At 39.6% G+C, this 27,332-nt stretch overlaps 1 protein-coding gene across 1 annotated transcript in view; it reads left to right on the top strand.

Annotated features, from left to right (window-relative positions):
* Window positions 1-27,332, top strand: part of LOC311523331 (uncharacterized protein C3orf22 homolog) — a 93,803-nt gene that overhangs the window by 28,723 nt on the left and 37,748 nt on the right. Inside the window, exons 12-22 of the mRNA XM_084633201.1 lie at window positions 5,341-5,421; window positions 8,436-8,598; window positions 10,546-10,620; window positions 12,203-12,355; window positions 13,070-13,178; window positions 19,992-20,097; window positions 21,553-21,758; window positions 22,533-22,621; window positions 25,066-25,140; window positions 25,859-25,991; window positions 26,899-27,047. Of these exons, the coding sequence (XP_084489327.1) occupies window positions 5,341-5,421; window positions 8,436-8,598; window positions 10,546-10,620; window positions 12,203-12,355; window positions 13,070-13,178; window positions 19,992-20,097; window positions 21,553-21,758; window positions 22,533-22,621; window positions 25,066-25,140; window positions 25,859-25,991; window positions 26,899-27,047 (1,339 nt within the window). The remainder of the gene's footprint in view (window positions 1-5,340; window positions 5,422-8,435; window positions 8,599-10,545; window positions 10,621-12,202; window positions 12,356-13,069; window positions 13,179-19,991; window positions 20,098-21,552; window positions 21,759-22,532; window positions 22,622-25,065; window positions 25,141-25,858; window positions 25,992-26,898; window positions 27,048-27,332) is intronic.

The raw sequence follows: 27,332 nt of genomic DNA, 5'->3' as shown, positions 1-27,332 counted from the left end.
TTTATTATCAAGGAAAAGAAAGAACAAGAAGAGAAATGTTAAATGGTAACACAGTCACATACATACAAAAACTTCAAAGTCCATATATCAGGTTCCTAGCTGTATTGATGATTTACTGGCTTTTAAGTCCCTCTGGAATACATCCACAGCTTGGATGGGTCATTCAGTCCTTTATTCAGAGCTTCAGTTTGTAGCAAAGTTCCTCCAGAGGTAAGAAGCAGGACTGAAGACAAAATGGAGAAGATGCAGCTGCCTTGTATAGTCTTTTGCCATGCGGCCTGTGCTTCCTTTGTTCCCAAAACAAGCTGCTCAGCACATGGCTTGGAAGCCTTTTCTGTCCATGGGCATGTCCCATGCATGCCTTGCTGAGTCTGTATCCTCTGCCTTCTCTCAGTGGGTCAGTTGTATAGCTGATGGTCCCTTTTGGGCCATCAAGCAGGCTAGGCAGAGCTGACACCAAACTGTTTGGGGCGGGGAGGGGGTCACCCAGAACCATGGCACAAGTTTTGTAATACAGACATAGATACATATCTATAACTCAATATACAAATGTGATACAAACACATAAATGAGATTATCATATTTGGCAAACTAACATTTTTACAGATATCTTACATGGCATATCTGGCACAATTCATTGCAATTTTACAATATTAGTATTCATAACCTCAAGTGTCCCCCAGAATTCATACAGCATCACATAGCCTACACAGAAACCCAGGCTGCCATAGCTTCACTGCTATTAGTACCTGAGCTAACTATATTAAAGTTAGCTCAGGTATGCCTAAACATGCTGCAGTCATACACCACGATTGCAGAGTAGATGTGCCCTCGGTGACTCTATTAAATCTGCTTAGTTTCCAAATAGAAAGTTAGGCCTGCAAGCGCGACCTTTGGTCTGAAAGTCTAGCTCAGTTCCTTATGGCTTGTACTCATTGCTGGTAATAAAGATTGTGCAGGTAGAATTTAGCCTTGTACTTGAAACCCAGTTAATAATTCTATTGATGGTTCATGAGATATTATAGAATCCAGCTCATGGCTGTGTTGGCTCTCCACTGCTGATTTGAGTAAAAGGTATTACTCACTTCTGTGACAAAAATAAGGTTTTACGTATGATATGGAATACAAACAAGGAACAGATCTTCTTTCAGAACTGCACTTAAAATGTATAGTACAAACCTCTGCCTTTAAATCATCTGTGTAGCTGAAAGCATTCAAGTACTTTTCTTCTAACTAACAATGGTGGGACAGTGCTCCATGTGGGCAACAGATGAATTAGAGTTGTTCTTCCTCCCTGCATTTCCAGCATTAGTGGGAGAGCTTTTATAATAATCCCTTTGCTGCTCGAGGTTATGAAATCCAGAGCCAATAAAGGAGTCCCATCATAGATTTATGTGAATAAAAGACGTGGTAATTTTGGAATTCATAGCACTGTATGTTTGGTAAGAACTGGCACATTATCCTGATTTAATAGATGAGCAGGGATAGAGACACGGACATTAATCATTGTTCCTTCATCACAGGCGTTAATTTGCTTACGCATGAGATTCTAGCACACCTGACCAAACCTGACTTTTCTGCTCCTTTATCTAACTTTGCGATTAGGTGAGTGGGAGATGGCTTGTTGTTTTGCAGCTTTCCCCACAGCTCAGTGACTAGGTGTTGCATACTACTGATGATAGAGATAGAGGGTGTCCTGTTGTGCAATCATCGGTCTCTTTGCATTTCAAAGGCTGAATTTCCATAATATTTAAAACCAAGAAGTACATACACAGAATAGGTGTGATACTTCTGGGCATTGTGATATTTTCCCTTCAGTAGTATTCAGTACAAGATCTTTTTCTTATTTATTGTTTGCATTACAGTAGCAGCTAGAGACCCCAGTGAAGCTTAGCACCCCATTGTGCTAGGTTCTGTACATATGTAGTTTGCCAGTCCATGCCCTGAAGAGTTGACAATTCAAATAGAGAAAACGGACAAAGGATGGGAGCGGGAAAGGAAGTTTAATATTGCCATTTTATAGATTGGGAACTGAGGCACAGAGAAATTAACTTGGCTGAATCACTCAGGAAGGCTTCGGTTTCTAGAATGATTCCAAGAGAATGAAAACTCCTATAGGAGAGTTTGGGTTTTATTTTTGGATCAACAGGATTGCACACAAAACAGTGCAGATCTAGCCTTGCGTCCTGTTACCTAGCAGGTCGATGACTTTGTGCATCAATATTTAATTCGTCTCATTTTTTCTTTTCTGTGCTGGAATGAGTGTTCAAGGCATAGGGTATGGATTCCATGTCGGCCAGGCATGGCAAGAGGGCCCTCACTTCTCTGAGAGTGGAGCTCAGAACAACACATCAGACCAAATAGGGTTTGTAGAGTTTTACCCAACCTTTAGTTTTTTTCTGTGCTTTTTCGTTTACTTCCTTGGTGTGCTGTTTTAAAACTGTGAGAATGCTGTGACCTGCAGCTCTCCTTATTCTGTTCATATGCCCGACACACAAACAGCTCTGCTTAGTCCTCTGTCTGTCCATTTCAGTTGTGACCTGTAGTACTGCCACTCCATTCCTGAACCTATCTTAGGGTGATCAGACAGCAAGTGTGAAAAATCGGGACAGGGGGTGGGGTGTAATAGGAGCCTATATAAGAAAAAGACCCAAAAATCAGGACATCTGGTCACCCTAACCTATCTTGAGTGATTGTGCTGGGAGAAAACATCCACCATAGGCTGAGATCATCAAACTTATTTCTTTTGTGATTTACACCAGGGTTTAACCTGTATCTCCAGAAATGAAAACAGTGCATTAACCCACAGCCTCATCTTACACCTAGTTCTCCTCTGGGTTTAGTCTAAATTTCCTCTGAAATGGCCCTTACAAAATACAATTTAAAATGTCAGGTGTTCTGTGGGGATGGAGAGTTTCATGTTGTTTCTGTCATTTCTCATCTACCAGTAGGCTAGTAGTCATGTTATGAAGCTTTGAAGATGCACAAATGTGAAAAGTGTTTGGGGTGGGAGGAGATGCAGGTTCCCCAAAGCTCTGTAATGGAGAGGTGAGGAACTATGTATTCATGTGTGTTTGTACAGCACCTACCATTAGTGAGGATTCTGATCCTGATTAGGGTATCTGAGCACTACTGTAATGTACATATTAAATACTAGGGCTGTCAAGTGATTAAAATTAATCACGATTAATCGCACTATTAAAAAATAATGGCATACCATTTATTTAAGATTTTTTGGATGTTTTCTACATTTTCAAATATTTTTATTTCAATTACAACACAGAATACAAAGTGCACAGTGCTCACTTTATATTTTTGATTACAAATATTTGCACTGTAAAAAACAAAAGAAATAATATTTTTCAGTTCACCTAATGCAAGTTCTATAACGCAATCTCTTTATCATGAAAGCACAACTTACAAATGTAGAATTACGTACAAAAAAACCCCCTTCATTCAAAAATAAAACAATGTAAAACTTTAGAGCCTATAAGTCCCATCAGTCCTACTTCTTGTTCAGCCAATTGTTCAGGCAAGCAAGTTTGTTTACATTTGCAGAAGATAATGCTGCCTGCTTCTTGTTTGCAATGTCACCTGAAAGTGAGAACAGGCACTTGCATGGCATTGTTGTAGCCGGCATCTCAAGATATTTACATGTCAGATGTGCTAAAGATTCATATGTCCCTGGATGCTTCAGCCACCATTCCAGAGGACATGCGTCCATGCTGATGACAGGTTCTGCTTGATAAGAATCCAAAGCAGTGTGGACTGACGCGTGTTCATTTTCATCATCTAAGTCAGATGCCACCAGCAGAAGGCTGATTTTCTTTTTTGGTGGTTTGGGTTCTGAAGTTTCCTCATCAGAGTGTTGCTCTTTTAAGACTTCTGAAAGCAAACTCCACACCTCATTCCTCTCAGATTTTGGAAGGCACTTCAGATTCTTAAGTCTTGAGTCCAGTGCTGTAGCTATCTTTAGAAATTTCACATTGGAACCGTCTTTGCATTTTGTCAAATTTGCAGTGAAAGTGTTCTTAAAATGAACATATGCTGGGTCATCATTCAAGACTGCTATGACATGAAATAAATGGCAGAATGTGGGTAAAACAGAGCAGGAGGCATACAATTCTCCCCCAAGGAGTTCAGTCACAAATTTAATTAGCGCATTTTTTTTAATGAGCGTGAGTTAGCTATGATTAATCAACAGCCCTATTAAATACTAATACTCAGAGATTGTTCTGGTGCAGCAATAGCAAAAATTTGCTTCCTGGACTCTGAAAACATCACCTTAATAATCTTTCCATTTGCAGATTACTTGAGAATCCAGGGATGGTTCTGGGATGGCTGACAAACTCAGGTGTAGTGTTTGAAAATATAAAGAGTGATGTATGAGTTAGGTATTCTCATCATCCATGTTGTACTAGCCAAATCACATGATTTCCCAAACCATTAACAGTGATAAATGTTGACAATTGTAGAATACAAACACCACGGAGGAAGAGGAATTATTTAGGGTGACATAAGGGAGGGGTCACTAGGAGTAATAAAAGGAAATTAAAGAGGAGAAACTTCCTTGTAGCAGGACCTTTTAAATTTTGAGATATTTGGGCAGAATACTAGAGAATGTACCACAGGGGTGTAGACAGCTTTTATTACGGGGTGGAGGGGAAAGGGAAGAAGATGTAGCTCCTGTTCCAGACTAAGTGTTTCCTTTATTAATGCAGTCTCTACATTTCTGGGGGGTAAAGCCTCCAATTGTGTACACCCACATATAAGAAACAATCCTGCGTTGACAGGAGGTGCATTAGATTAACTCTAGTACCAGTTGAGGAAAGAATTTAAGATCCCATTTATGCATTGGAGCCACAGTCTCTAACTTCTGTGGACCAGATCCTCAGATCTTCCTCAGTAGAACTGGTGGGAAAATGGGAAGTACCAATTTTTTCATTGAAATGTCAACCTTTGTGGTATTTTCTGACCAGATGTATTACTAACACAAAACTTCCTTTGGCTCCAATGAAAGTTTTACCTCCATACATACTGAGAGAGGATTTCAATATTTATGACTAGGTCTGCTCTGGATCTCAGCCCAACTCAGCACACAAGGCATGTTCAAAGATTTACGGGAAATAAGTACATTACCCTGGTTTTCTCTCACTCTCTCTCTCATCTTCTTTATTGCTTATTTACAATTCCAGAATATTGTGTGTTGTAGTGATCAGGCTTTTCAATCGTTTCATTGGAATAAAGATATGTTACTGCTGCAATTAACTCATAAGCGCGTTCATACTCCAGATGTATTATCCCATTAAAATTTTCACACTGGGGTATTTTTTATTTCAGAACTGATCCTGCATGTAGGGCAGCAGTGTGGACTATTGAAGAAATACACCAGCACTTAAACAGAAAACACCCCTTAGCCTCGTGAGTTTCCTTACTTTGCTGATGGGCTTCTGTTGCTTTAGCAGCAGAAAAGGTTTTTTTCTGATTCATTCTTTATTTTCTGAACTAGTTGTATATTGATGAATTTTTAAAAATGAGGTAGCATCAGTCATTTACAAAGGTAGATAATACATTCTTCCTGCCCCATACAGCATACAGTGGGCTGTAGCCCACAAAAGCTTATGCTCTAATAAATTTGTTATTCTCTAAGGTGCCACAAGTACTCCTGTTCTTTTTGCAGATACAGACTTACACGGCTGCTACTCTGAAACCAGTCAAAATAAAATGACACACAGTTCAGAAGAAAATTAATAAGGTGACAAGAGGTGTTGTCTGGTGGATAAGAACAAGGAAAAAATGGAGTAGTCTGTAAGAAAGTACGAAAACAAGAATGGGAAAAAGAGAGCAGCTGAGGAATAAAGTGAAAAGATTGGGATGAGCATAGGGAGTGGGATGGAGCTAGGGAAAGTGAGAGCAGTAATAAGTGAGGGAGCAAGATGATAAGGTATGGCCAAGGAATTTGAATTTGTAGTGGTAAGAGATGGGAAGTCAGTGGAAGAATTGAGGGAGGACGATGAAGGGGTCACAATGGCAGGAGAGGAAGGTTGATTTGACAGTGACATTTTGGACAGATTGGAGCCAGTGAGAGACAGTGAAACCCAGAGAAGAAAGTTACAACAGTTAAGGCAGGAAATGATCAGGGCACTGACAAAGGTATTAGCCATGGGTCAGTAAGGAAACTGCACATCTTGGGATTATTAAAGAGGAAGAAGAGACCGAATTTAACTTCAGCTGGCTTTGTTCATGTTAGGAGTTACATTAAAGGTTGCCTTGCATGGGCGTCACCTAAACTAATGGTGGATATGTGCCATTAAGTAGTATTGACTATTATTATTGCTACTTTCTTTTCCTCAGTAAGCACACTGCTACTTTAGTTAGAAATACTCTCAAGAGTCAGGTTGCTAATGCTGAATTTTTAAATCATTATTTTCAAAGGCTTTTTGCAATATGAGATATCCGTTATCACTAGAACTGGTTGAAAAATTTTCAGTGGAACAGTTTTCCATCTGAAAATGGAGTTTTGTTGAAATGGAAACTTTTTGTGGGAATGTTGATTTGTGGCCACATTTTTGATGGAAAAGTGTTAAAATGAATTGTTTTGACTTAACATATTTACCATATTTAAATGAATTGCTTCAAATTTATTATTTTATTTCATTTATATGTATATTTATGTATTTAATAATTGATAATATATATTATATGTAATGTTTAATATTATTTTATAATTTATCAGAATGAAATCTTTCAATGTTTCCAAATACATTTTGGGGGGGAATTTCAACTTTTTGTTCCAATTTGGAATGCAAACAAATTTCAAAAGGTTAGAATTTCCCATAGGACAGAAATTCCACTTTCTGACTAGCTTTCATTGTAACACTGAAAGTTATAAAATATAATGTTGTCTGTCTTGAGTACATCCCAAATCTAGAATGATAGTGAATCTAATAAATGGATCAGTGTCGTATCAAGATTTCGGAATGACTTGAGCCAAATGTTCTGTAAATTATTTGTTTGCTGGTACTAGGCAATGGCATTTTATTGTACATTGTACTTTCCCCGTATATCTAGATACAACATCTGACATAAAGCACAAATGAGCCTCTTCAAGTATGGCATCAGTTTAAAAAAACCTGTGATCCCACATTTCAGCTGTTATTGTCTGAATTAGGCACCAGTGATAGAAAGTAAGAGTTTGTACAAGATGTTCACAGGTGGTCAGAGCCACACTAATTGTTTATATTCATCACAGTGTTAGGAATTTTCATTTTTAATAGCCTTCAATTTAGCATCAGATCACACCAACACTAGATTTGTTTTTAACACAGAGACATGTAATCCATGCAATTCAGCAGCAAGCATCTCTTTTCATAATGAAATGTATGTCCAGTATCTATGTGAACTGAGAAGGAAATGGGACTTTGACACAGGCCAATATAAAAGAGTTTGTGTGTTTAGAACTGAAAGTTAACTTAATCATATGGGCTGTAGAATAGGAAAAAATAATGGTACTATTGTCTCACGAGTAATATCCCCCCATGCTGGTGTGTTGGCTGGGTAGAACTTTCATCTCTCCTTCAAAGGATAGAAGAGCATTTCTAAAGAGGATACATACTACTATGATATATGCCACAGAAATAACCTGAAATTGATTACTTTAAATAGAGGGCTTCTGCTTTGTATACATATACTCCTGCGACACTGAACTGAGAGCACCACTGAGCTGTGGAATAGCTAAAATACTTTTTCAGCCTTGCCATAGCTAATATTGCCATATACTGTACCTTCAGCTTAATGCCCACTTAGCAATGTCTGTCTAAGGTGTGGCTGAGTTTAACTACTAGCTAACTTTTACTAAATTGTTTTCCTGTGTTTTAATAATATGCTAATGAAATTTTTTAAAATATGTGAACTTAAAAAATAAAATTAGCCTTTTATAAGATGGCCTGAAATGAATGTAGAAGGGATTGTTAAATTTGGGCTAATTTCTGTCAGCCCACCTCAGAGGGTAATGGATTCTGATTGCAGAGGAGGTTGGTCAGGAGTGAATTAGCAGTTTCTGCAGCAAGTCAAGAGCAAAGGGAATTGAGACTCCTCATACTGAATATTGCCACGAGGTAGCTGACAATGTCCATTGTGGACCTAGGGATGCCAAATGACCTAAAGGGTGCTCCTCCTTGTTACATCATGTATAAACAGCAAATTAGATGCCCAGAATGCAGTAGCTGAGCATGCAGTCTCTAGAGCATGTGTATATGTAAAGATTTCTAAAAATATTGCATGTCTCTATATTTAAAAAAAAAATAGGGTTGGTGTGATCTGCTGCTAAGTTAAATGTCATTAAATAATTCATTAGTTGCCCTCTGATGTGTGGGTCTGACAACCTGCGAACATTTTTTACAAACTCTCTTTGTGCTAATACAATGTTTTCCTAGTTATGTACAGAAGAATGAATATTTTCAACATACTCGAAAGGAGAGTGTAAGAGATCCAGTGAGATGCGAATGTCTCTGCAGCCTGTCCTCCCCAATATGCTACTGGATAGATGAAGGGCTGGTGTATGCAGATACCCAGGAATTTCTGGTTCTTGGTATGCAGGTAAAAAGCACAACAAATATTTCTGATTAATCAGAGATATGCAGATATTAAAATTAACTGACTTGACAATTCTGAAGATACAGTGAGGAGTGCACGCTATTCCATCAGGGAGAGGCACTCATTATGTAAAAGCCACTAGGAAACTTTAGAGTTGATGTAAACATTGTGATTAAATTTGAGTGCCTAAAGGGAGGTACCTAAATTTGGGCCAGGTCAGCCCATTGCTTTACATGTGGATTATGGGCTTAATAAACTGACTACTTTGAAAATGTGTATGAAAATACTCTGTTCCGACTGTCCTACACAGAATTTTCCTGTTTCTGTACTTGAGGAATTTGCCTGAAGCTGGATGGCATGTGAAAAAGTGGGTGTGAGTGTATAAATAAGAGATTGTAATAAAGGCCCTCAAGAAACACTATGTCATGCCATCTAAACCCAGAGCAATATGCAAAATAAAAGACCTTGCAATCAGTAGAATCTGCAGGTGATCTGAAAAACAGGTTCTTTGGCATTAAATATTTAAATATGGATTTAGAAGCCTATCATTAGGTACCCAAGTTTGAACATTTGGTCAGTGAGTGCTGAATACACTTCCTACAAACTGATGGTCACCAAGGGCCAGATTTTCAAAAGTATTTAAGCATCTAAAAATGCAGATAGGCACTTAGTAGAGTTTTCAAAACACCTGGGCACCTAACTCCATTGAAATAATGTGTTCAGCTTGTATTCATGGCAACCCCCCAAAGATTAACATTAATAATCTTATATGAAATCTTGTTACTGTCTCCTGGTCATAAGCTGTAAAAAAATCAACTTGATCATAAGGAGGAAAAAAGGCAAAAAGAATGAATTTATAGTAAAATGTCGATGTCATGGGGCTTGTTATTTTTATCGCTGTAGCCTTCATTTTTCAACAAAACTTGTTCTAGCCCATTTAATAAAATATAATTACTAGTTTTAAAACATTTAAAATTACTATCCTTGTTCAACTCCATATTAAGTGTGCAGGCAAAGGCCAATACTGCCTTTTTGTCAGCTTTCAGCCTTGCCAAAGGCAACAGGAGCAGCAGCACTGACTTAAACCAGCTTTATTACTGTTTCTAAGAACTTGTCTACATCAGGAATCTGCTTCAATTCCAGCCACTGATGGCTTGAATTGAGGCAAATCCCCAGTGCAAGCAAAGACTAAAAACCCAGGAAAATTACAGAATCTGTGTGCCCCATGAAATGACTTTGTGACAAACTATTTCTAACTGAGAGTTCCTGTTCTCTTTTAGCCTCCAATGAAGATTTTAACTTGGCAGCTTTCAAGGTTCCCAGTGAATGTGCTTTAATTTTTTAGTATCTCATCCACCTACCTGCATGCATATCTCAAAAGTCAGAGATGCCATTTTTTAAAAAAACAGTTAAAATAATTGAATCAGTATCTCCCTGAGCAGAGGCATTCTTATATACATGAGCAATTTTCTGCATCTTCCTCTAGATCTCTTATCCTATGTAAGGAAAAGGAACCTTGTGAAATGTACTTCCAAAAGTGTGAATTGATTATAAATGGCCTTGTGTTCTTACAACTATTTTAAGCAAGGTGTCCAGTGGAAGGGGAATAGCAGAAATCTCTGCAACTGCTGATGTGTGATGCAATTTAGATTCCGTGGCCTGTTCTTTAGTAATGGAAGATCATTACATGCAGGTGTTACATTACTGATTGACAAGATGTGACTCACTGAAAAGCTGCATTGGTTTTGGTTCTATTGGTTATATTATATTAACAGTCATTAGGAAATGAGCATGTAGAATAAAGTGTTTTCTGTTCACTCTTTTTTCCAGTTGTGTTAGTTTTGCCAACATGGTCTTGGTCTAGTTTTTCAGATTTACATGTGCAATGTGTTTGATAGTATGATCTGTTTTTTTCATCTGTGGGAGTATAATGCAATTCTCTTTGAATAGGATGGGAGAATCCTGTTTCTCCACACATCAATACAAAATCTAGTATATTATGAGATGAAGGCCTATAAAGATCCTGTAAGTGTACTTTGAATTTACAGCCTTTCTTTTATTAAAAGAGTTTCATAACAAAACATACATAGCTGGATAAGGCTAGATATAAAAATAAGAAACTATCTCTTCTCTTGTACTATGGCTGTCCTTAATACCGAATGTACAGACCAATCGGTTGTCTTGCTTCAGAAATGTAACCTACCACACACACAACATTACAGAATAATTCTGGGTATTCTTGCACAAATTCGCCAGATTCTGACTCAGAATATTGGTGTAAATGCAAAGTAGCTCCATTATCCTCAGTGAAGTAAGTGTGCTGAATTTGGTCCACTATTTCCAAAGGCAGAGCAACTTCACTGTCAAATACAAAGGAGTTCAAGAGCTTTTCACAGTCTGGAATCTTCTCAAGGGAGCTACATTACTTACATACACTTCAATATCTCACTCAGAAACTGAGTCATTATTACAAATTGTTGTCGTTTCAGCTAGGATTTCTAGATGCGTCATTGAGTCCTGTACACAAATTCTATACTAATTCTTCCATCTCTCTGTTTTTCCCTTGTCAAGAAGGGTTTAAGCAGATACCCTGTCCCCTGCTGGCATACTTAACTGGTAATTATAGTAGAGTAATGCTGTAGGTGTGTCACCCCCATCTGGCCAACAGTGCTAGCATATGAAATGACAAACCTCATATGAGGCATAGAAGAAAGGTTCCTGGCCTTTGGAACTTATTGTGAAAGCAGATATGTGTTGAGTCTATAGTGGGTAGGAGGAATTAGTGTTTGTAGCCTTTGTGGGAAAAGTGAGTTTTGAGGAGCAATTCGAAAAAAAGAGAGAGAGGCTGGGTCTTTTGCATTAATATAGGAAGAGAATTCCAGGAATAAGGGATTGTGTGGCAGAAATGAAATGAGAGGGAGAAGGATAGAAAGGGAGTAGTGAGGCAGGGTTCATTGGCAGAGCAAAGGGATGAGATTGGAAGTAGTAACAAATGTAAATTAACATTCCTTTACTTTATATGGTAATATGGTCCAGACTGGAGCCCTGCACGGGACTATTTTTTTAATCCTACTCTGGTCCAGCCCCCCTTTCCCACACTCCCACCCTCTCCCACATTGTTTCTTGCATTTTTATCCCTCTCCCACCCACAAAAACCTTAGATCCGCAAATCCCGGAAGAGATACAGATTCCCCCATGCTACTGAAAAAACAAACTGTCAGTTGATATATATAAATGGAATTCAGATATAATTTATACCACTAAAAGAATAAAACAAATCTTGCTTAAACCATGTAAAAAATAATGCCTGTTATAATAGACATCAAATCTCTTTCTATCTCTCGCTTACACGTACGTATTAGAACCTTTATTTTAAAAAAAATTAGTATTTTCCTGCAAATTACCAATCTGTTTCCACCCCCCATCCAATCCCAACAAAGAAAATTTTGCCCGTTCCTGCTATTTTGGCAGCTGGTCCTGTGGGACCCATAGGATCCCAGTCCCACTGCAGGGCTCTGGTCCAGATTTGTATATTGATTGGTTTATCTATCAAGTATGTGTCTGCCAAAGAATAGCCCCTATTAAAGACCAGCACTCACTGTTTTAGGTAATTGAATTAAAACATGATAGAGATCACCATCAACTGATAAATATGTGCCAGGAGTTGGAATACAAATTGGTGCAGATCTGGAGTTTACCTGCCCTGCAGTTGCTTCACCAGATCAATATCTCGAATGAAACTATGGTTTTCACCAGGATTGTGAGTATCAAGAATAACTGTGGATTATCAGCGGGTATAAATATACAATATATCACTGAGGGGATTGTTGTTATTATTTTATTATTTAACTGCTTACTGCTGGGTTTCTGGCATCTCCTTCAAAGTTTCTGGTACTGGCCACTGTTGATGATAGGCTACTGCGCTAGAGGGACCGTTGCTCTGATCTGGTATAACAAATCCCATGTTCCCTGTTTATTTCTACAAAGTGTGCCTAAGTGCTTTTCAGTTGGGGCTGGGGAGAACCCTGCCCCAGTTAGGGAAGGATCTAAATGTAGATGTGATGTGATCAGTGGGGTTAATGAACAGTAGGAAGTGAAGTAGGGTGAGGAACTGCATATATTACTGTGGTTTTTCAGATTTGGTATGTGCGTGTCTTGATGCTACATTAAAAGATTTCTCTGGTAATAATCACTGTTACGAACAATACTTTGGGGCATCATAGAAGAGGTGAGTCATAAAGAGAGTCTTGAAGGGTGGTATTTTGATAGATCAGAATTGGGAGGGCATTCCATGTATCATGGGTAGCAGTCTTTTTAGGCCTCCAGGGTGGAAGATGGCACAAGAGTGGGCCTGTACCATCTCACTTCCTGGTACAGTATGTGTCTTCTGGAAGAGCTTAAAATAAGTCCATTCGTAAATGACGGCAGGAAACCTGTAAATGCTAACAATTAAAATAATTTTAGATTTTTGGAGTTTCAGAACAGTTCACTGTTCCTTGGCCTGCATTCTGGAGCTGTAAATGTCTTTGATGTTCATATTGAAGGCCCAGTGGAGTTGTTGGAGAAAAATGAGAAAAAACCAGGTAAGGTTCATTAAAAAAACAAAGGAATAATAGTTCTCTGTCATCACAGGTTGGAAGTCGTGGGTGATGGTTTCATTGCTGATGAAAAGATATAAACATCAGATGGTATCTGATGGTATTATTCATAATGGGAATTGTACTTTTTCTATTATTAAGTGAATCACTGTAACTGAAGGGTCAAATCCTAAGACACTTGCTCAATTTTTACTCAGTAGTTTTTTGCAGTATTTATTCCTTAATAATATTTTCCTGTTTATTTGGAGTAATTTTCCATTTGACAGAGGGAGTGGAATTAGGATTTTGCTATTCTCGTCTTTCAGAATTTGAGCCAAATTCTGAAGATCGTACTCAGACTTTAATAATCATAATCATACCTAGGTATTAAATAGTGAGGTTAGTGGAAAATCTCCAGAAGCAGAACAAAGAAACCAGGTTTTGTTAGGGGAAACATATAAATGCAAGAGACTCTCAGAGAAAGACATAGGAAGCTTTGGGCAGAAGAGAGGAGCTTGCTTTTGTTGCAGGGGTGTCCCTTTTATTAGGGGAATCAACCAAGGTCAGAGAAAGCTAGCTGACCTAGACAAAGACAGAGGCTCCATGGTTCTGAGGAGAAACCACGAGCTGCAAGAGAAGGATCCTGGACGCCCCAGAGAACCCTGTCCAAGCCCAGAGAACTCTCCAGAGAGGGATGAGGAACCTGAGGTGGGGAAATGCGTATGGTTTTGTTTTATTATTTTGTCGATCTGTTGTGCTAAGTAAGAAGTAATTTTGTTTAGAATTCTGTGCAAAGTCAGTGTGTCTGTTGGCTTCGCTATTAAATTGTAAACCCAGACCACCATGCAATTCTGAGAGGGGATGTGTTTAAGCTATGGAAAGTCTGAGGGGTCGTGTTAGTCCCAGCATCTAGGCAGTTGGACTGTGGGGTCTCAGCTCTCAGGAGGGGTACTAGACAGAGGATCTGCACCCCAAAAGTGTGCCTAGAAACACAGGCAGCTGCCTAGGGTGGCAGATTTCTGGGAAGCTGCCTAGGATGGCAGATTTGTCCCAGCCACCCCTCCATCATGACAGAGGGGTGGCTGGACTCAATTTAAGTGGGGTTATAACCTAGTTTGCCAGGTCACAGTGCCATTCACTCCAATTTGGCTTGGCCATCCCCTTTCATGCTGGAGGGATGGACAAGCCAAATTTGAGTTGTGTTGTGATCCCATATGCCAGGTTGCAATGCCACTCAACTTTGGCCTGGCTGCCCCACCACTACTCATGACTGAGATGGGGCCAGGCCAAATCTGCCTCCCTAGTTTATGAAGAGGGTGTCAGCAAACTGAAGTTTTACCTATGGTAGTAGATTCTCTTGAGCGGCCTCTTCCTAGAAACTTCAGCCAGAGGCAGTGCCTGGACTCTGTTCAGACTCAAGGGCTTAAAGAGGTGGGCTCCAGACACAACAGCCTTGTGACTGTCCAGCCAAAAGGAACTTTACCAGGGCTTTGTGTGTGTAATCAGAAGTTGAACCTTGTGCACTCTGTGGTGTTCGTGCTTCAGGCAGTATTCTTGAACAGTCACTGAAATAAAAACCTCCAATTCACTTCAGCATTTTGGGCCCTTTTAAAGTTGCTTTATACAGCATTTGTAGTGGTGATTTTTTTGTTATTCACAGTAATATTTGAAGATGGCAAAAAATTATCTGATAAGTATGTGAAAGTTTTCCCAATACAGGTTCATCCCAGAAATGTTTATGGGTAGTTATTTTGACATTGATTGAACAGCCTGAGTGATTTATTTGAACCCTACTCTTATTTTTAAAAGTTCAGTCATCCAGGAAGGGAGCAGAAAAAATAACACATGAGATAAGTGACCAGGCACACAGCTTGAATTGCAAATACTCAAAGCAAAAGCCTCCGTAAAGAGTTGTGAGGAGAATCCTGAGGTGGAAATATATTTGCATAAAACATTCATTAGCTAATTTTGAATAACAAATGCTTAGAAATTGAAGTTCATTCATGAATTATTCAAAAGTAGAAAAAAGGTCTTTTGTAATCAAATAAGATTTTTTTTGCTACAAATACTTCACCTAGTTTTATTCATGCTCTTGTATCAAAGAGCATATACAAGTTCTACAGAGGGGCAAAGTTTTGCTGAAACCTATGTTGGTCCATGTTTTTGGTTTTGGGGTCATGTTCTATGCTCCCTACTTCTCTGCATAGTACCCATTAGCACTCTTCTCTCTTGTTCATATAACTCATGTGACACAGAATATTTTAAACTATACTACAGTAGGCTGAGTTCTGGATATTGAGCTATGGATAATGATTCCCCAGAAAGACAATCAGGGGCTCAGCTGTGGCATCCTGATCTGGGCCCACCCAAAACAACCAGGTTTGGTTGAGGGGAGTAAGGGTGTGGTTGGCATATACTGGTGCAGACCCCACCACCTCCGCACCTCATTTGCCTGCAGTCACTAACTCACCCTTCCCTACTTGAATTACTCATGATCCTGGCACAGTTAATCTGTGCAGGTGGCTCTGGTAGGGGCATGCAGCCAGCCTGAACAGAGATGCAAAATAACACTGGTGTTCAAGGCAAAAACAAAAAGCTCGAATTTAGCATCCGCAGTCTTATTATGTTGTATAGATAGAGGTCTCCCAAATTTATGGCCATGAAAAATGTGTCACAGACCATGAAAGCTGGTCTTTTGTGTGCTTTTACCCTATACTATACAGATTTCACAGAAGAGACCAGTGTTTCTCAAACCTGGGGTCCTGACCCAAAAGGGAGTTACAGGGCAGTTGCAAGGTTATTTTAGGGGGGTTGTGATATTGCCACCCATACTTCTTGCCCCACCTTCAGAGCTGGGTGGCTGGAGAGCGGCAGCTTTTGGCCAGCTGCCCAGCTTTGAAGGCAGCGCCCTGCAAGCAGCAGCACAGAAGTAAGGGTGGCAATACCAGACCATGGCGTCCTTACTTCTGCGCTGTTGCTGGCAGCTGCCTCTCTCCAGCTGCCCAGCTCTGAAGGCAGCACCACCACCAGTTGCATCGCAGAAGTAAGGGTAGCAGTACCACAACCCCTCCTATAATGACCCTGCAAACCCCACAACTCCTTTTTGGGTCAGGACCCCTACAATTACAATGCTGTGAAATTTCAGATTTAAATAGCTGAAATCATTACATGTATGATTTTAAAAATCCTATGACTGTGAAATTGACCAAAATGGACCGTGAATTTGGTTAGGGCCCTAGACAAAAGTAAAACTCAACCCCACTTCAGCCAACCCGCAGTGTGAAGACCACATGCTTAATTAGCCCATTTAGTATTCTCTGCTACAACTACTGAGATATTTTTCCTTCTCAAAACAACTTGATGCTTAGATCCTGTACCTAGTCCTACACAGCATTGAAATATCGTGTAAAGAACTGGAACTCCATGTCTGAATCCCCTCAGACTTTGGAGAACTTGGCTCCTGATTCAACTTCCCAACTTTGGTCAACCTCTGTAAGATGGATATGAACCCCTTTCAACTTTGGGGAAGTCAGTATTTGATTTTCACAGCTCAGAGCTATCTCTGTTTGTAATATCTTTTGTTTCCGCAAGGGTATTTTGCCACTATTCAATCACTTTCTGGAGTAATGTTTACAACAAAATATCCAAATTGTATGTGATTTAGAAATTTAATGTAGAAAGCAAACTTTTTAGAGCTATTTAGTCTACACAGCAGGCTTAACAGCAAGATCATTACTGAGACATAGACCTAGGGAGTATTGTTTAGTAAAGAAAAGTGAAGTGCTGATGCTTATCTTGTCAAAAGAAAAAAGATGGAAACAGAATAACAACACTGAAACCTTCTTTAAGAAAGATGTAGGTAAGTGGTTCTCAGACCTGCCTCGAGCCCCCACTTCTGTTGTATCCCTACCCGATGAGACAATCTGAAGAACTAGCTTGCTAAGAGATTTTCTTTCAAGTATTAGTTGCTGTGGTAACAGCATGAAGAGAAGATCAAATGGATGCCAAAACCAGACAGGTCTCTATGAGAATTCCTGATATGTAAATGATTGATAGCAACCCTAATCAGAAAGGTTAACAAAACAGATTTTCATGGCAGCTAAGGTAGGGCTTGTCTATACAGCAATTTAGTGAGAGGCAAGCCAGGGTGTAAATCTAACTCTAGCCTGCCAGCACTAAGGCTATGTCCGCGCTACAGAGGTTTGCTGACAAAAGTAATGCCTCTTTAATTAAAGCGCGTTAATTAAATGGCTCTTGCATGTCCACACTATTCTCCTTCTGTCAGCAGAGTGCTGCCAAGCTGGCAGCTCTTATATCGACACAGAGAGCAGTGCACTGTGGGTAGCTATGCCATTGCGCAACTAGCCACAGGGTGTTTTGGGAAAGGTTTGCAATGCCTCATGGGATAGGTACAGCATCACATGATGCGGGTTTCTCATGTTGACCCAGCTACTGCAGTGGTGTAGTGGTACAAAAAAAGTGGATAAACTAACTGTACTAACCTCCATATTCCCCAAATGAGAAGTAGGTAAAATCATTTTATACCAGCATTTATCCCCAACTACACTACTGTGCTTTGATATACTGCTGTTTGAAACAGTATGTAGTAGTAAGGTCCACATGGCCTTTTAGTGTATGGCAGGCAAAAGTGCCATAGATTTACACCCCAGCTTGACATGCACTCTCTGTATAGAGTAGCCCCTAATTTTACCTTCTCCAGGGGACCTGGACCTTGTTTACAATTCTCATGATGTCCTGTGAACTGACAGTCCTGTGGTTTCATCAGAACTGAGCGCATGCACTTTTCATAAAGTAAACATCGATAGCTTAATAAAATAAGTTTCACATTCACATTTATATTGCCTTCTCATCATAAAGGGCTGGGCTGAGCCTAGGGCTCTCTCGAAACGTTGAGTAACATCCACATGATTGGCAAAATGGAGTTTCTTCCGGGTCTAACCTGATTTCTGCACATAAATGGCCTGCTGCCTATGTAAATGCCACTCCCACACACTTTGATTATTAGAAGTCTTCCGTTTTTCTTACTGAATCACATCTGTATTATACATGAGATACAAAGGTACATTTTATCTCATCTGTTTTTTTAATTGGCTCTAAAATTGGTTGACCCTTCCCATGCTGTAGTTGAAATCATGCAAGCAAAAAACGCATTTAAACAGTTTATTGCTTATTAAGGTACTAATAGTTTCCCTCACTGGTTTGTACCAGGATTCTTTTTCTGAGAACTGTGTTCTTTAGTCCTATTCAAAACCATAACATAGACTTTGTAGATGGGTAGGGCCTTTCAGCATTCCACTTACACCTGTGTTGTGGGACCTGTTTAGAATCCTGTTTTCCCCTATCCTGGTACAGCATAGTTATATTTTTAGTGTAGATAAGACTTAACTCTGTCCCTGAACTGAGCCTGGACATCTCCAAGGGCATCATTATATTAACATGTCCAAGGCTTTAGCATGTAACTGCTCCCCTAGACTGACTGTCATTGTGGTATTGGTGGTCCAGTAGTCTGTGGATCTACTGTTGTTATTTATTTATATAACACCAAACAGCATGCTAAATCCTTTGTAGACATATAAGAAGGTAAAGGCCTTGCCTCAAAGAGCTTATCTAAATAAGCAACATAGAAATGAAAGGCCGGGACATGGAAATAGGATATAAGAAAAAGCAATGAGGTTGTATTGTGCACACTGTTGGCCCACCCACACCCATCACATGCCTGGAATCATAATTTTAACAGTGCATTCTGGGAAGGCTGAGTAGCTCTTCCATGCTGTTTCAGCTGCAGGTGCCAGGGGCAAAGGATTGTCTATTTTGAAGGTGTTCTGAATAATACTATGCAAATTGAAGGCTGTGGGAGTAGAGTTGGCAACGGCCTCTGCATGTAATAGGATTAACTCTATTCAGTCTTCTTTTTATATTATTAATTTTATAAATATAATTTAGAGAATTTTATGGTGGTGAAAGGTACCAGATTGACAGCCCTGTAATGACTGTTTTGATGTACTCCTGTAGAAGAAAGTTGGAGTTATGTTAGGAGGATTGACAAACCTGGTTACACTGATGTAATTAAACAGTGCTCTTCACATAGCAGCAATACCGTATTATAACTTGGCTTTAGGTCGACAATTATGCTGCAGCTCTGCTCATGAGTGAGGTCAAAACACAATTTGCCTGCTCATTTTAGGAATCATGAATGATATTCTGGCTCTGTTGAAGTCAATGGGAGTTTTGCCATTGACTTTGATGGGGTCAGGATCTTACTCTATGTGTTAACCATCTGATAGTATGGAGTCAACCATGTTACATCCTTGTTAAAACCTCAGTAAAAGTCCGTAATATAGGTGGGCTTAATAGCACATATTTGCTAACATGGTTCTTGGATTGAGGAAAAAAACTCCATGATCACAATGGTCAGGAAAATTGCTAGAGCTGTACTAACAAAATCCATGTCTAAACAAGGTTGCATCTATCATGGGAATATTGGCAGAACTCTCGACCCAAGGAGCAGGTCTATACAGTGGAAATAACTTTGATTTTAAAAATTGAATTCTACGAATTGAGTTTAGCCTTGTACATTAATGCAATCTTAGCAAATGTTGTGTTTCCCTGTACATTACCAGTGTAGAGAGCATTAACTCCTCATGATGACATGGTTATAAGTGAAATCCAAGACTCCATTGCAAATCTAGGGAAAACTACTTATCCAATGACATGTGGGGTGACCATCAATACAGTCAAGGGAGAGGAATTCAAAGTCAGGTATTCAGAATGTCCAAATTATATTTCTCTGTCTCTAAGGGGAAAATGAAGAACCAGATTTCAGTCATGATTCTGCAAATGATCACAAGGGCCCTGTGGTAGCAGTGGATGCCTGCAAGACCCTCTCTCTCTTTCTAAGCTGTGGGTAGGTGAAGCACTGAACATCGTCTCCTTATTTATACGGTAATCAGATGGGTTTTGTGCAGGACGGAAGCTCAGGTACATCCATATGAAACGTATAAAACCTATCATTTGGCTGATAACATGTTTCATACTCTTACAGCTGGTGCAATAGGTTTTCCACGCAATAAACTCAAGCTTGGTAACATCACTTTGGTATTGGTATCACGGTAAAATTATGCTTTATTAGACCCCTTCCAAGCGAGATGCTGGGAATACTACTTATGGACATAATGGACCAAATTCATCCCCATTTTCAATCTAGCAAATACCTAGGAAATATCAGTGTAAGTAGAACTGCAGGAGGATAGGAACAATGTGGGGGTGAGATTTCAGAGATAATCAAACCAGTCCAGGGAAGCGTCTGAACAACCACATATACATTTCATCGTGGTAGCCATGTTAGTCTGTATCAGCAAAAACAACGAGGAGTACTTGTGGCACCTTAGAGACTAACAAATTTATTTGGCCCACGAAAGCTTATGCCCAGATAAATTTGTTAGTCTCTAAGGTGCCACAAGTACTCCTCATTGTTTTCACATATACATTGTCAATGGAAATTTCATTTGCAAGCTAAGCTATTGTTTAAAGGAAATAAAATATAAAGAAATTGCACCAGTATTGGTGGGTTTCAGTTCAGTTCCTATTGGCCAACATAAAACCTTCCTTCACAATTAGCGATTAATTGGAATCTTTGTTGGCAATTTTAGAAGAGACATCAAAGGCTGACAATGAATGCAGAGACTGAACACTCCTCTTTCTCTTTGAGGCAAATGCTTCAGAATAGGAATGAGGTTTACTAGATGGTGCATAGTTTGAGGAGTTTGCACGGCAGCTGCCTGTGACACAGCAAGTGTATGATTATTCAGATGCCTTCTGTCTTCAGGACATTCAGTCATCTGGAGTACATTTTTCCTTTAAAAAAATCTGTTGGAATTAAACCCATTCTCAGAAATGGAGGAAGGGCTTATTTCCTCATTAATTTATTACATTGTTTTTGACGTTGTAGATGCTATATTAAGTAAACTCTTTCACTGCATGAAAGTCCCTATGATAAAATGCTGCTCCTTCCTGAACTCTGAATGTCTTTGCTTTTGTAGTGTTAATTTGGTTATTATTGGTTAAAGAAATCTACTTGTTTGTGACTGGAATAAAATTACTAGGTAACCCAGATTAATCCCTCTCCTTATGGATTCTCATTGATCCTACAGGGTAAAATTCTTCCCTGGGCAGAAATCCACATGTAACCTTTGCACCACTTATGTCCCGCTTAAACCCTACTTTCATGATTTAGTGGGATTAAGTGGTACATAGAACTCATGTTGGCCCTCTGTACAAGGGAAAATTTCACCCACAGTGAATTACTAAAATCAGCATTAAGACTATTTCACAAGATAATTCTGATTCCTTTATTTTCCAGTGAGGACTATATGGTGAAACTCTGGGATATTCACAAGAATTTGGTGGCCGACATTTTTCTTGATAACACTCTCAGCTCTGCTTGTTTCCTGAATAGTTCTGGAGATATTTTAGTGGCTTTCAGAAATGATCTTTACATCTTGCCTCACAGTAAGGCACTGGGTATCTCAGCGACAGATACAGATGTCTCTGGAATCTCAGCAACAGGTATGACATCAGACAGTCTTACGTGGATACATTTACTCTCTTGTTAGGAATCAGATTTTTTTAACCATTTGTTATGATTTTCAGTGTCTGTACAATATATTGCACCATATTAGCTGTGAACAGTGCTTTAACAAAAGGGATAGTCATGAATTGATGGTAATTTGGGTCACAGTTAGATTTAAGTCTAACTTTGGTCACTTTACTGGGTGTTGCTTTCCTACATGAGCCCTTATTTCACAGTGACATAGTATCTGCAAGTCAGAGTTGAGTGCCTGACTTCTTTTAAAAAGAAAATTATAAAGAGCTTATTCTTCTAAAAGTCAAGCAATCTTGGGTCATTTAGACCCAAATTTGACTTTTGTAAAAAAAAATAGTTTTACAAATCTTAATGTTATTTGAAATGTTTTCATGATTTTTTTGCACATTTAAAAGAAAACACTTTTTTTTTCACTTTAAACTTTTTCCTACAACATTTGTTGTCCAAATATAACAGCATTGTTCTAGTTGTGCATAGGATCCAGAAATGAATCCAGAAACAATTCAGTCTATGTTTACTATTTGAACTGAATGAACTCAAAGGATGAGTGAATGCAAAACACAGCTAGCATCAATTGTAAAAAGTACATCAAATTTGTAATTTTTTTCATTTTTAAGTAATCTAAGTGTAGTAACACAGATAAGGATATTATATATATAACTTTTTGTCTTGGCAATGGCCCTTTTAAATATATTTATACAAATACCACTCTTGTGATATTTTGATATCTTCACCAGAGTCCTTCATTTATGAAAACCAAGCTTTAAATTACCAAAAGGAAGGAAAAACGGATGTCTCCAAAGTCACTGACATGGACTCTTATCTGGTATGTTCTAGTTGCTTGAACCCATACTGCTATCAAATATACAAGGGAAAACAATTCTGAATGAGCCATAGCACTCATAGACACAACATAAACCAGCTCCACTGAAGAACGTCTGATACTAGCAGCTATGTCTGCTACCATGTGCTAGATACACTGAAGAACAATAATTCCTGCCCCAGTTCCAGGATTAAGGCAGCTTCTTCTCTGACCTTCTGTAGTAGGAAGTGGTGGTGGAAAAAATATTATGTAAAACCCAGAGCTGGGATATGTATTTCCTAATAAGAAAACCTGTTCAGTTAGCAGATTTATTGTCTCAGTTTATTTCACTAATAAGCATTACCTCTAAAAGTAGAAATGGTTGCATACTCCAGAAAAGTGAACTATTCCTATTACATGGGACAGAAAATGTGTTAGACTGGGTGAATGAGTTAGCACTTGACTGTGATCTCTCTCCATTTGTTGGAGTTTGTATTTCTGAACATAACTCCCTGTATATATACCAGATTTATTATAATTCACTAACATGTTCAACTACCCACATTTATAACTATTTGTACTTTCAGCTAACCTGAAAGTACTCCAAACTGACATGTTCTCTACCTATTAAATATAGAATACAAAATTTCAATATTAAATGAAATTTTTGCCAACATTTTTCAATTTTTCAAGTTCCACCGCTATGGAATTGATTTTTTAAAAAATTCAATTATGAAATGTTTATCATTTTTTCACTGAAGTTTGGAATTTTAAGGAAAAACAAAAGTGAAATGTTCATGAAAACTTTTGGGGAAAAAAGTGTTTTGGTTTTTTGACCAGCTCTAATACAGATTTATATACTTATCACTTATTCTTTATTTATCTGCTAAGATTTTATTCTGAAAACTGTGGAGGAAAATTCTTATAGGTACGTTTTCACAGCACTGTATACTGGTGACTAGGACCTTACACATTGTAAATTTAAAAACACCCATCCAAAAAAACATTCTGGATCATAGTGGTATGGAAGATAAAATAGCCACATTTCCTACAATTTAACAATTGAGCAAGTATTGAGTTTTTCCTCTACATTCTTAGTTAATATGTCATAATGGTGGCTCTTCCTAATACAAATGATATAGAGTACTCCTGGGGGAGTACTCATGCACCAAAAAATTTAAAATTCTGCACATAATATTTTCAAATTCTTCATATTTTATTTATCAAAATAACACAATATAATCACACCAGTTTCAATTTTTTTGGTCATTTATTTCAAAATATCTGTCAGCAAGTATGTCTGTAACAATACAGACAACAAAAAAGATTCAGGAATTATTATTTTTTTTGACAAATAGATTTCTTACTAGGCATATTAATACAGAACTCTGAGTAATAATTCATTTAAACTACAATACAGGACCATGTTTCCCGCACCCCTCAGAAGCACAGCAAAGGCTTGGGGTAGTCGGGGTAACAGAGGAGCTAAGGGAGAGGGAAGTAAATTGCTGGGAAGGAGCCTGGGTGTGAACTTGGAGGGTTGTTGGATATGGGTGGGAAAAGTATGGAACAGGTTTTTGTGGGGGAGTGTGGAGGGATTATTAGGGAACTTCCCCCATGCAGACCCTTGCTGACCCCTAGACTCCCCCAGTCAGTCAGGCACATTTGTCCCTGTCCCCATGTGACCCTGCATCCCCTTCCCCTGTCCCCATGTGTGTCTGTGCCCCACCCACCACACACTGTCCTTATGTAGCTCTGCACCCCCGCCCCAACCCCATCTGGCCCTGAATCTCCCTCCCCCTTGTGGCCCTGTGCCTCCACTCCCATTCAGCCCCTGCCCCAGTCTGTCCTCCCCCACTAGCCCTTATGAACCCCTTTCTGATGCCCCCCCAGTACCCCACACTGTCTGGCTCCCCATAGCCCCTGTCTCCTGACAAGGTCCATTGCGAAGAAGGCAGCTCTTTCTCTTCCCTCCCTGGTGGGGAGCTGCTGCTGTTCTTGTGCCACAGTGCCCTCTGGTGGGAAAATGGTGGAACTACATCAGTATTTTGGCAGAAGCTTTTTTCTGTGCAAAAAAAAAAGTGGTGCTCATTAATTATGCACGTGTGCAGTAGCTCAGAATTCTCTCAGGAGTTATAGAGACACTTTCCAGCACTTTCCTGAGAGCATTTAGGTCTATGCACCACTTGAGCTTTGGGTTAAACCTATGAGTGGCATATAGGTCTTGTGCCAATAGGGGGGATGAATTTCACCCACTGAGAATAAATGCTTCTTCCAATGAGACTTTGCATCTATGGACCATATACAGTGTTTTTATGTGACATAGCTGATGACTTGATGACTAGAAACCCATGCATATGAGTGGCACCAAAAAGAATGCCTCACCAAGCTGTGTGTATGTGTGTAAGGGAATCATTTTCCTCACAGGTTTATGATTACTGAGCGTCAACCTTTTCCCATTTCTCTAGGTGCCTTACATGGGATTTAATTTCACCAGTGACTTCACAACAGAATTGCTGGTTTCACCAATGGGCGGAGAAAAGGTTAGACTTAGTTGAATACTTAAGTTTCTTTGAAATCTGAAAATGGTGTTGGAAGTAAAGACGTGTTGAGACATTTTGATCCCTTTAGGAAATGTAAGTATCTCTAAGGGCTTGTACACAGTACCACTTATGTCGGTATAACTTATGTCGTTCAGGGGTGTGAATAAGCCATCTCTACAAGCGAGGTAAGTTACACCAACCTAAGTGCCAGTGTGGACAGTGCTATGTCTCCCACCAACATAGCTACTGGTTCTTGTGGAGGTGGTTTTATTATGCCGACGGGAGAGCTCTCTCCTGTCAGCATAGAGCAGGGGTTCTCAAACTGAGGGTTGGGACCCCTCAGGGGGTCGCGAGGTTATTATATGGTGGGTCACAAGCTGTCAGCCTCCACCCCAAGCCCCGCTTTGCCTCCAGCATTTATAATAGTGTTACATATATTAAAAATACAGACCATTATTATACAGAGCATCTACATCAGATGTGCTACAGCAGTGCCACTGTAGTGCTTCTAGTGTACACTAGCCCTAAAAACAGAGCATCTGTCAAAAGGGACACAATCAACCTAGGTAGGACCCAAAATATAAAGGAGGGTGTTCTACTGAGTTGGTTGGGAAATTCATTAATGCAATGTGAACCTGCAAGTATTGTGTTAATTTAACATTTTATTACCTGTACATTACCTGTTGCTATATGTGTATACTCCTCTGTCATCCACCAGCTGTCCTGGAAGTTGCCACTGGCCCCTTCCCGGATTTATTGTTCTCCCAGTATCTCAGCGACTTCATTGAAGGTATTTGACTTCCTGTTTCAACCTGGACCTCTCAGCATAGATGAGCAAGAGAAGGCAGAACGTAAGGGATTCTTTCTACAATTCTACCTTCTTTTACTTCTGTTTATTCAAGAACTAAAGTAAATCTGGTAGCGTCCTAAACCTTGAACCAGATCCTCGGCTGGTGTAAATTGACGTAGCTCTGTCGACTTCAGTGGAGCTAAACTGATTTATACCAGCTGAAGGTCTGGCCCTATAGGCCAGATTTTCACAGTACCCTGCACACCAGGTGTCTGCTGTACACCCAAAACTCCAGTTGAAGTCAATGGGAGCTGCAGATGCTCATTACCTCTGCAAATGGTCCGGGGGGAAGTAAAACCGCACTATCTTTACCTCCTGAACATCTGCCTGTTGTTAGATCCACAGTAAATTTTTTAAAAGCACATAAGTGCCTTAGTTCCTAAGTCCCATTTTCAACCGTGATTTAGGCACTTAAGAGCCCAAGTCCCATTGACTTTCACATACCCACAAATGGTAGTTCATGGACGAGTGGGCTTTCTGGTTGCCCTCTCCTCCTGTAAAAACACCAGAATGGAGGGGAGTGGGGAGCAAGTCATCCCTTAAATAGGAATGTAGATGTTTGGAGAAGGTTAGCTGGCTCAGAGCCTCCTCTCTCCTTCCAGCGCCCCCCCTCCCCCTTCCCAAATAGCTGCCACTGAGCTGGGTGTGGAGAGTTAAGCCCATTAAGAGGAGGAAGTTTGTGTGTGGACCAGGGAGGGAATGTGTGGGAGCATCAGAGGCTCTCAGGTGCATTTATTAAGCATCCTGTCTTTTGAAATATTGATTCTCAAACATCCTGAGATCCCTTCTTACTCTAATAAGGACTGTTTTCCAGCCTGTCATAAAGCTTCCCTATAACATTCTCTTAAGGTGTATAGGGTGTAGTAGCAAATGGTATAACTAAAGCAGTCATTTCTCTTTTCTCCCAGTCTCTGAAAGAATGATCCTGACTGATTATATGAAATACTTGCCTGGCCCCAGACCTGCAGAGGCTGTGGATTTGGAAATACCTGAGTTTGGAATCTCCCCATGTTCTTCTCCACTCAGTGTATGTTCAGAGGCCCAGCCTGAGGAAGAGGTTTGTATGAAACCATTTCACACTTCTGTACAGAGTCCAGCAGTGTGTCGTGTCTGACTTCCTTCAACACAACACCGCCTTTATTAAGGTGACAGATTTCAGAGTAGCAGCCATGTTAGTCTGTATCCACAAAAAGAAAAGGAGGACTTGTGGCACCTTAGAGACTAACAAATTTATTTGAGCATAAGTGAGCTGTAGCTCACGAAAGCTCATGCTCAAATAAATTTGTTAGTCTCTAAGGTGCCACAAGTCCTCCTTTTCTTTTATCAAGGTGGAAAGCAGAAA

The sequence above is a fragment of the Lepidochelys olivacea genome, assembly GCF_965140295.1.
Source record: "Lepidochelys olivacea isolate rLepOli2 genome assembly, chromosome: 7".
Lineage (NCBI taxonomy): Eukaryota > Metazoa > Chordata > Testudines > Cheloniidae > Lepidochelys > Lepidochelys olivacea.
Note: the sequence above shows the minus strand (reverse complement) of the source record. Positions and strands in the feature narration are given on the sequence as shown.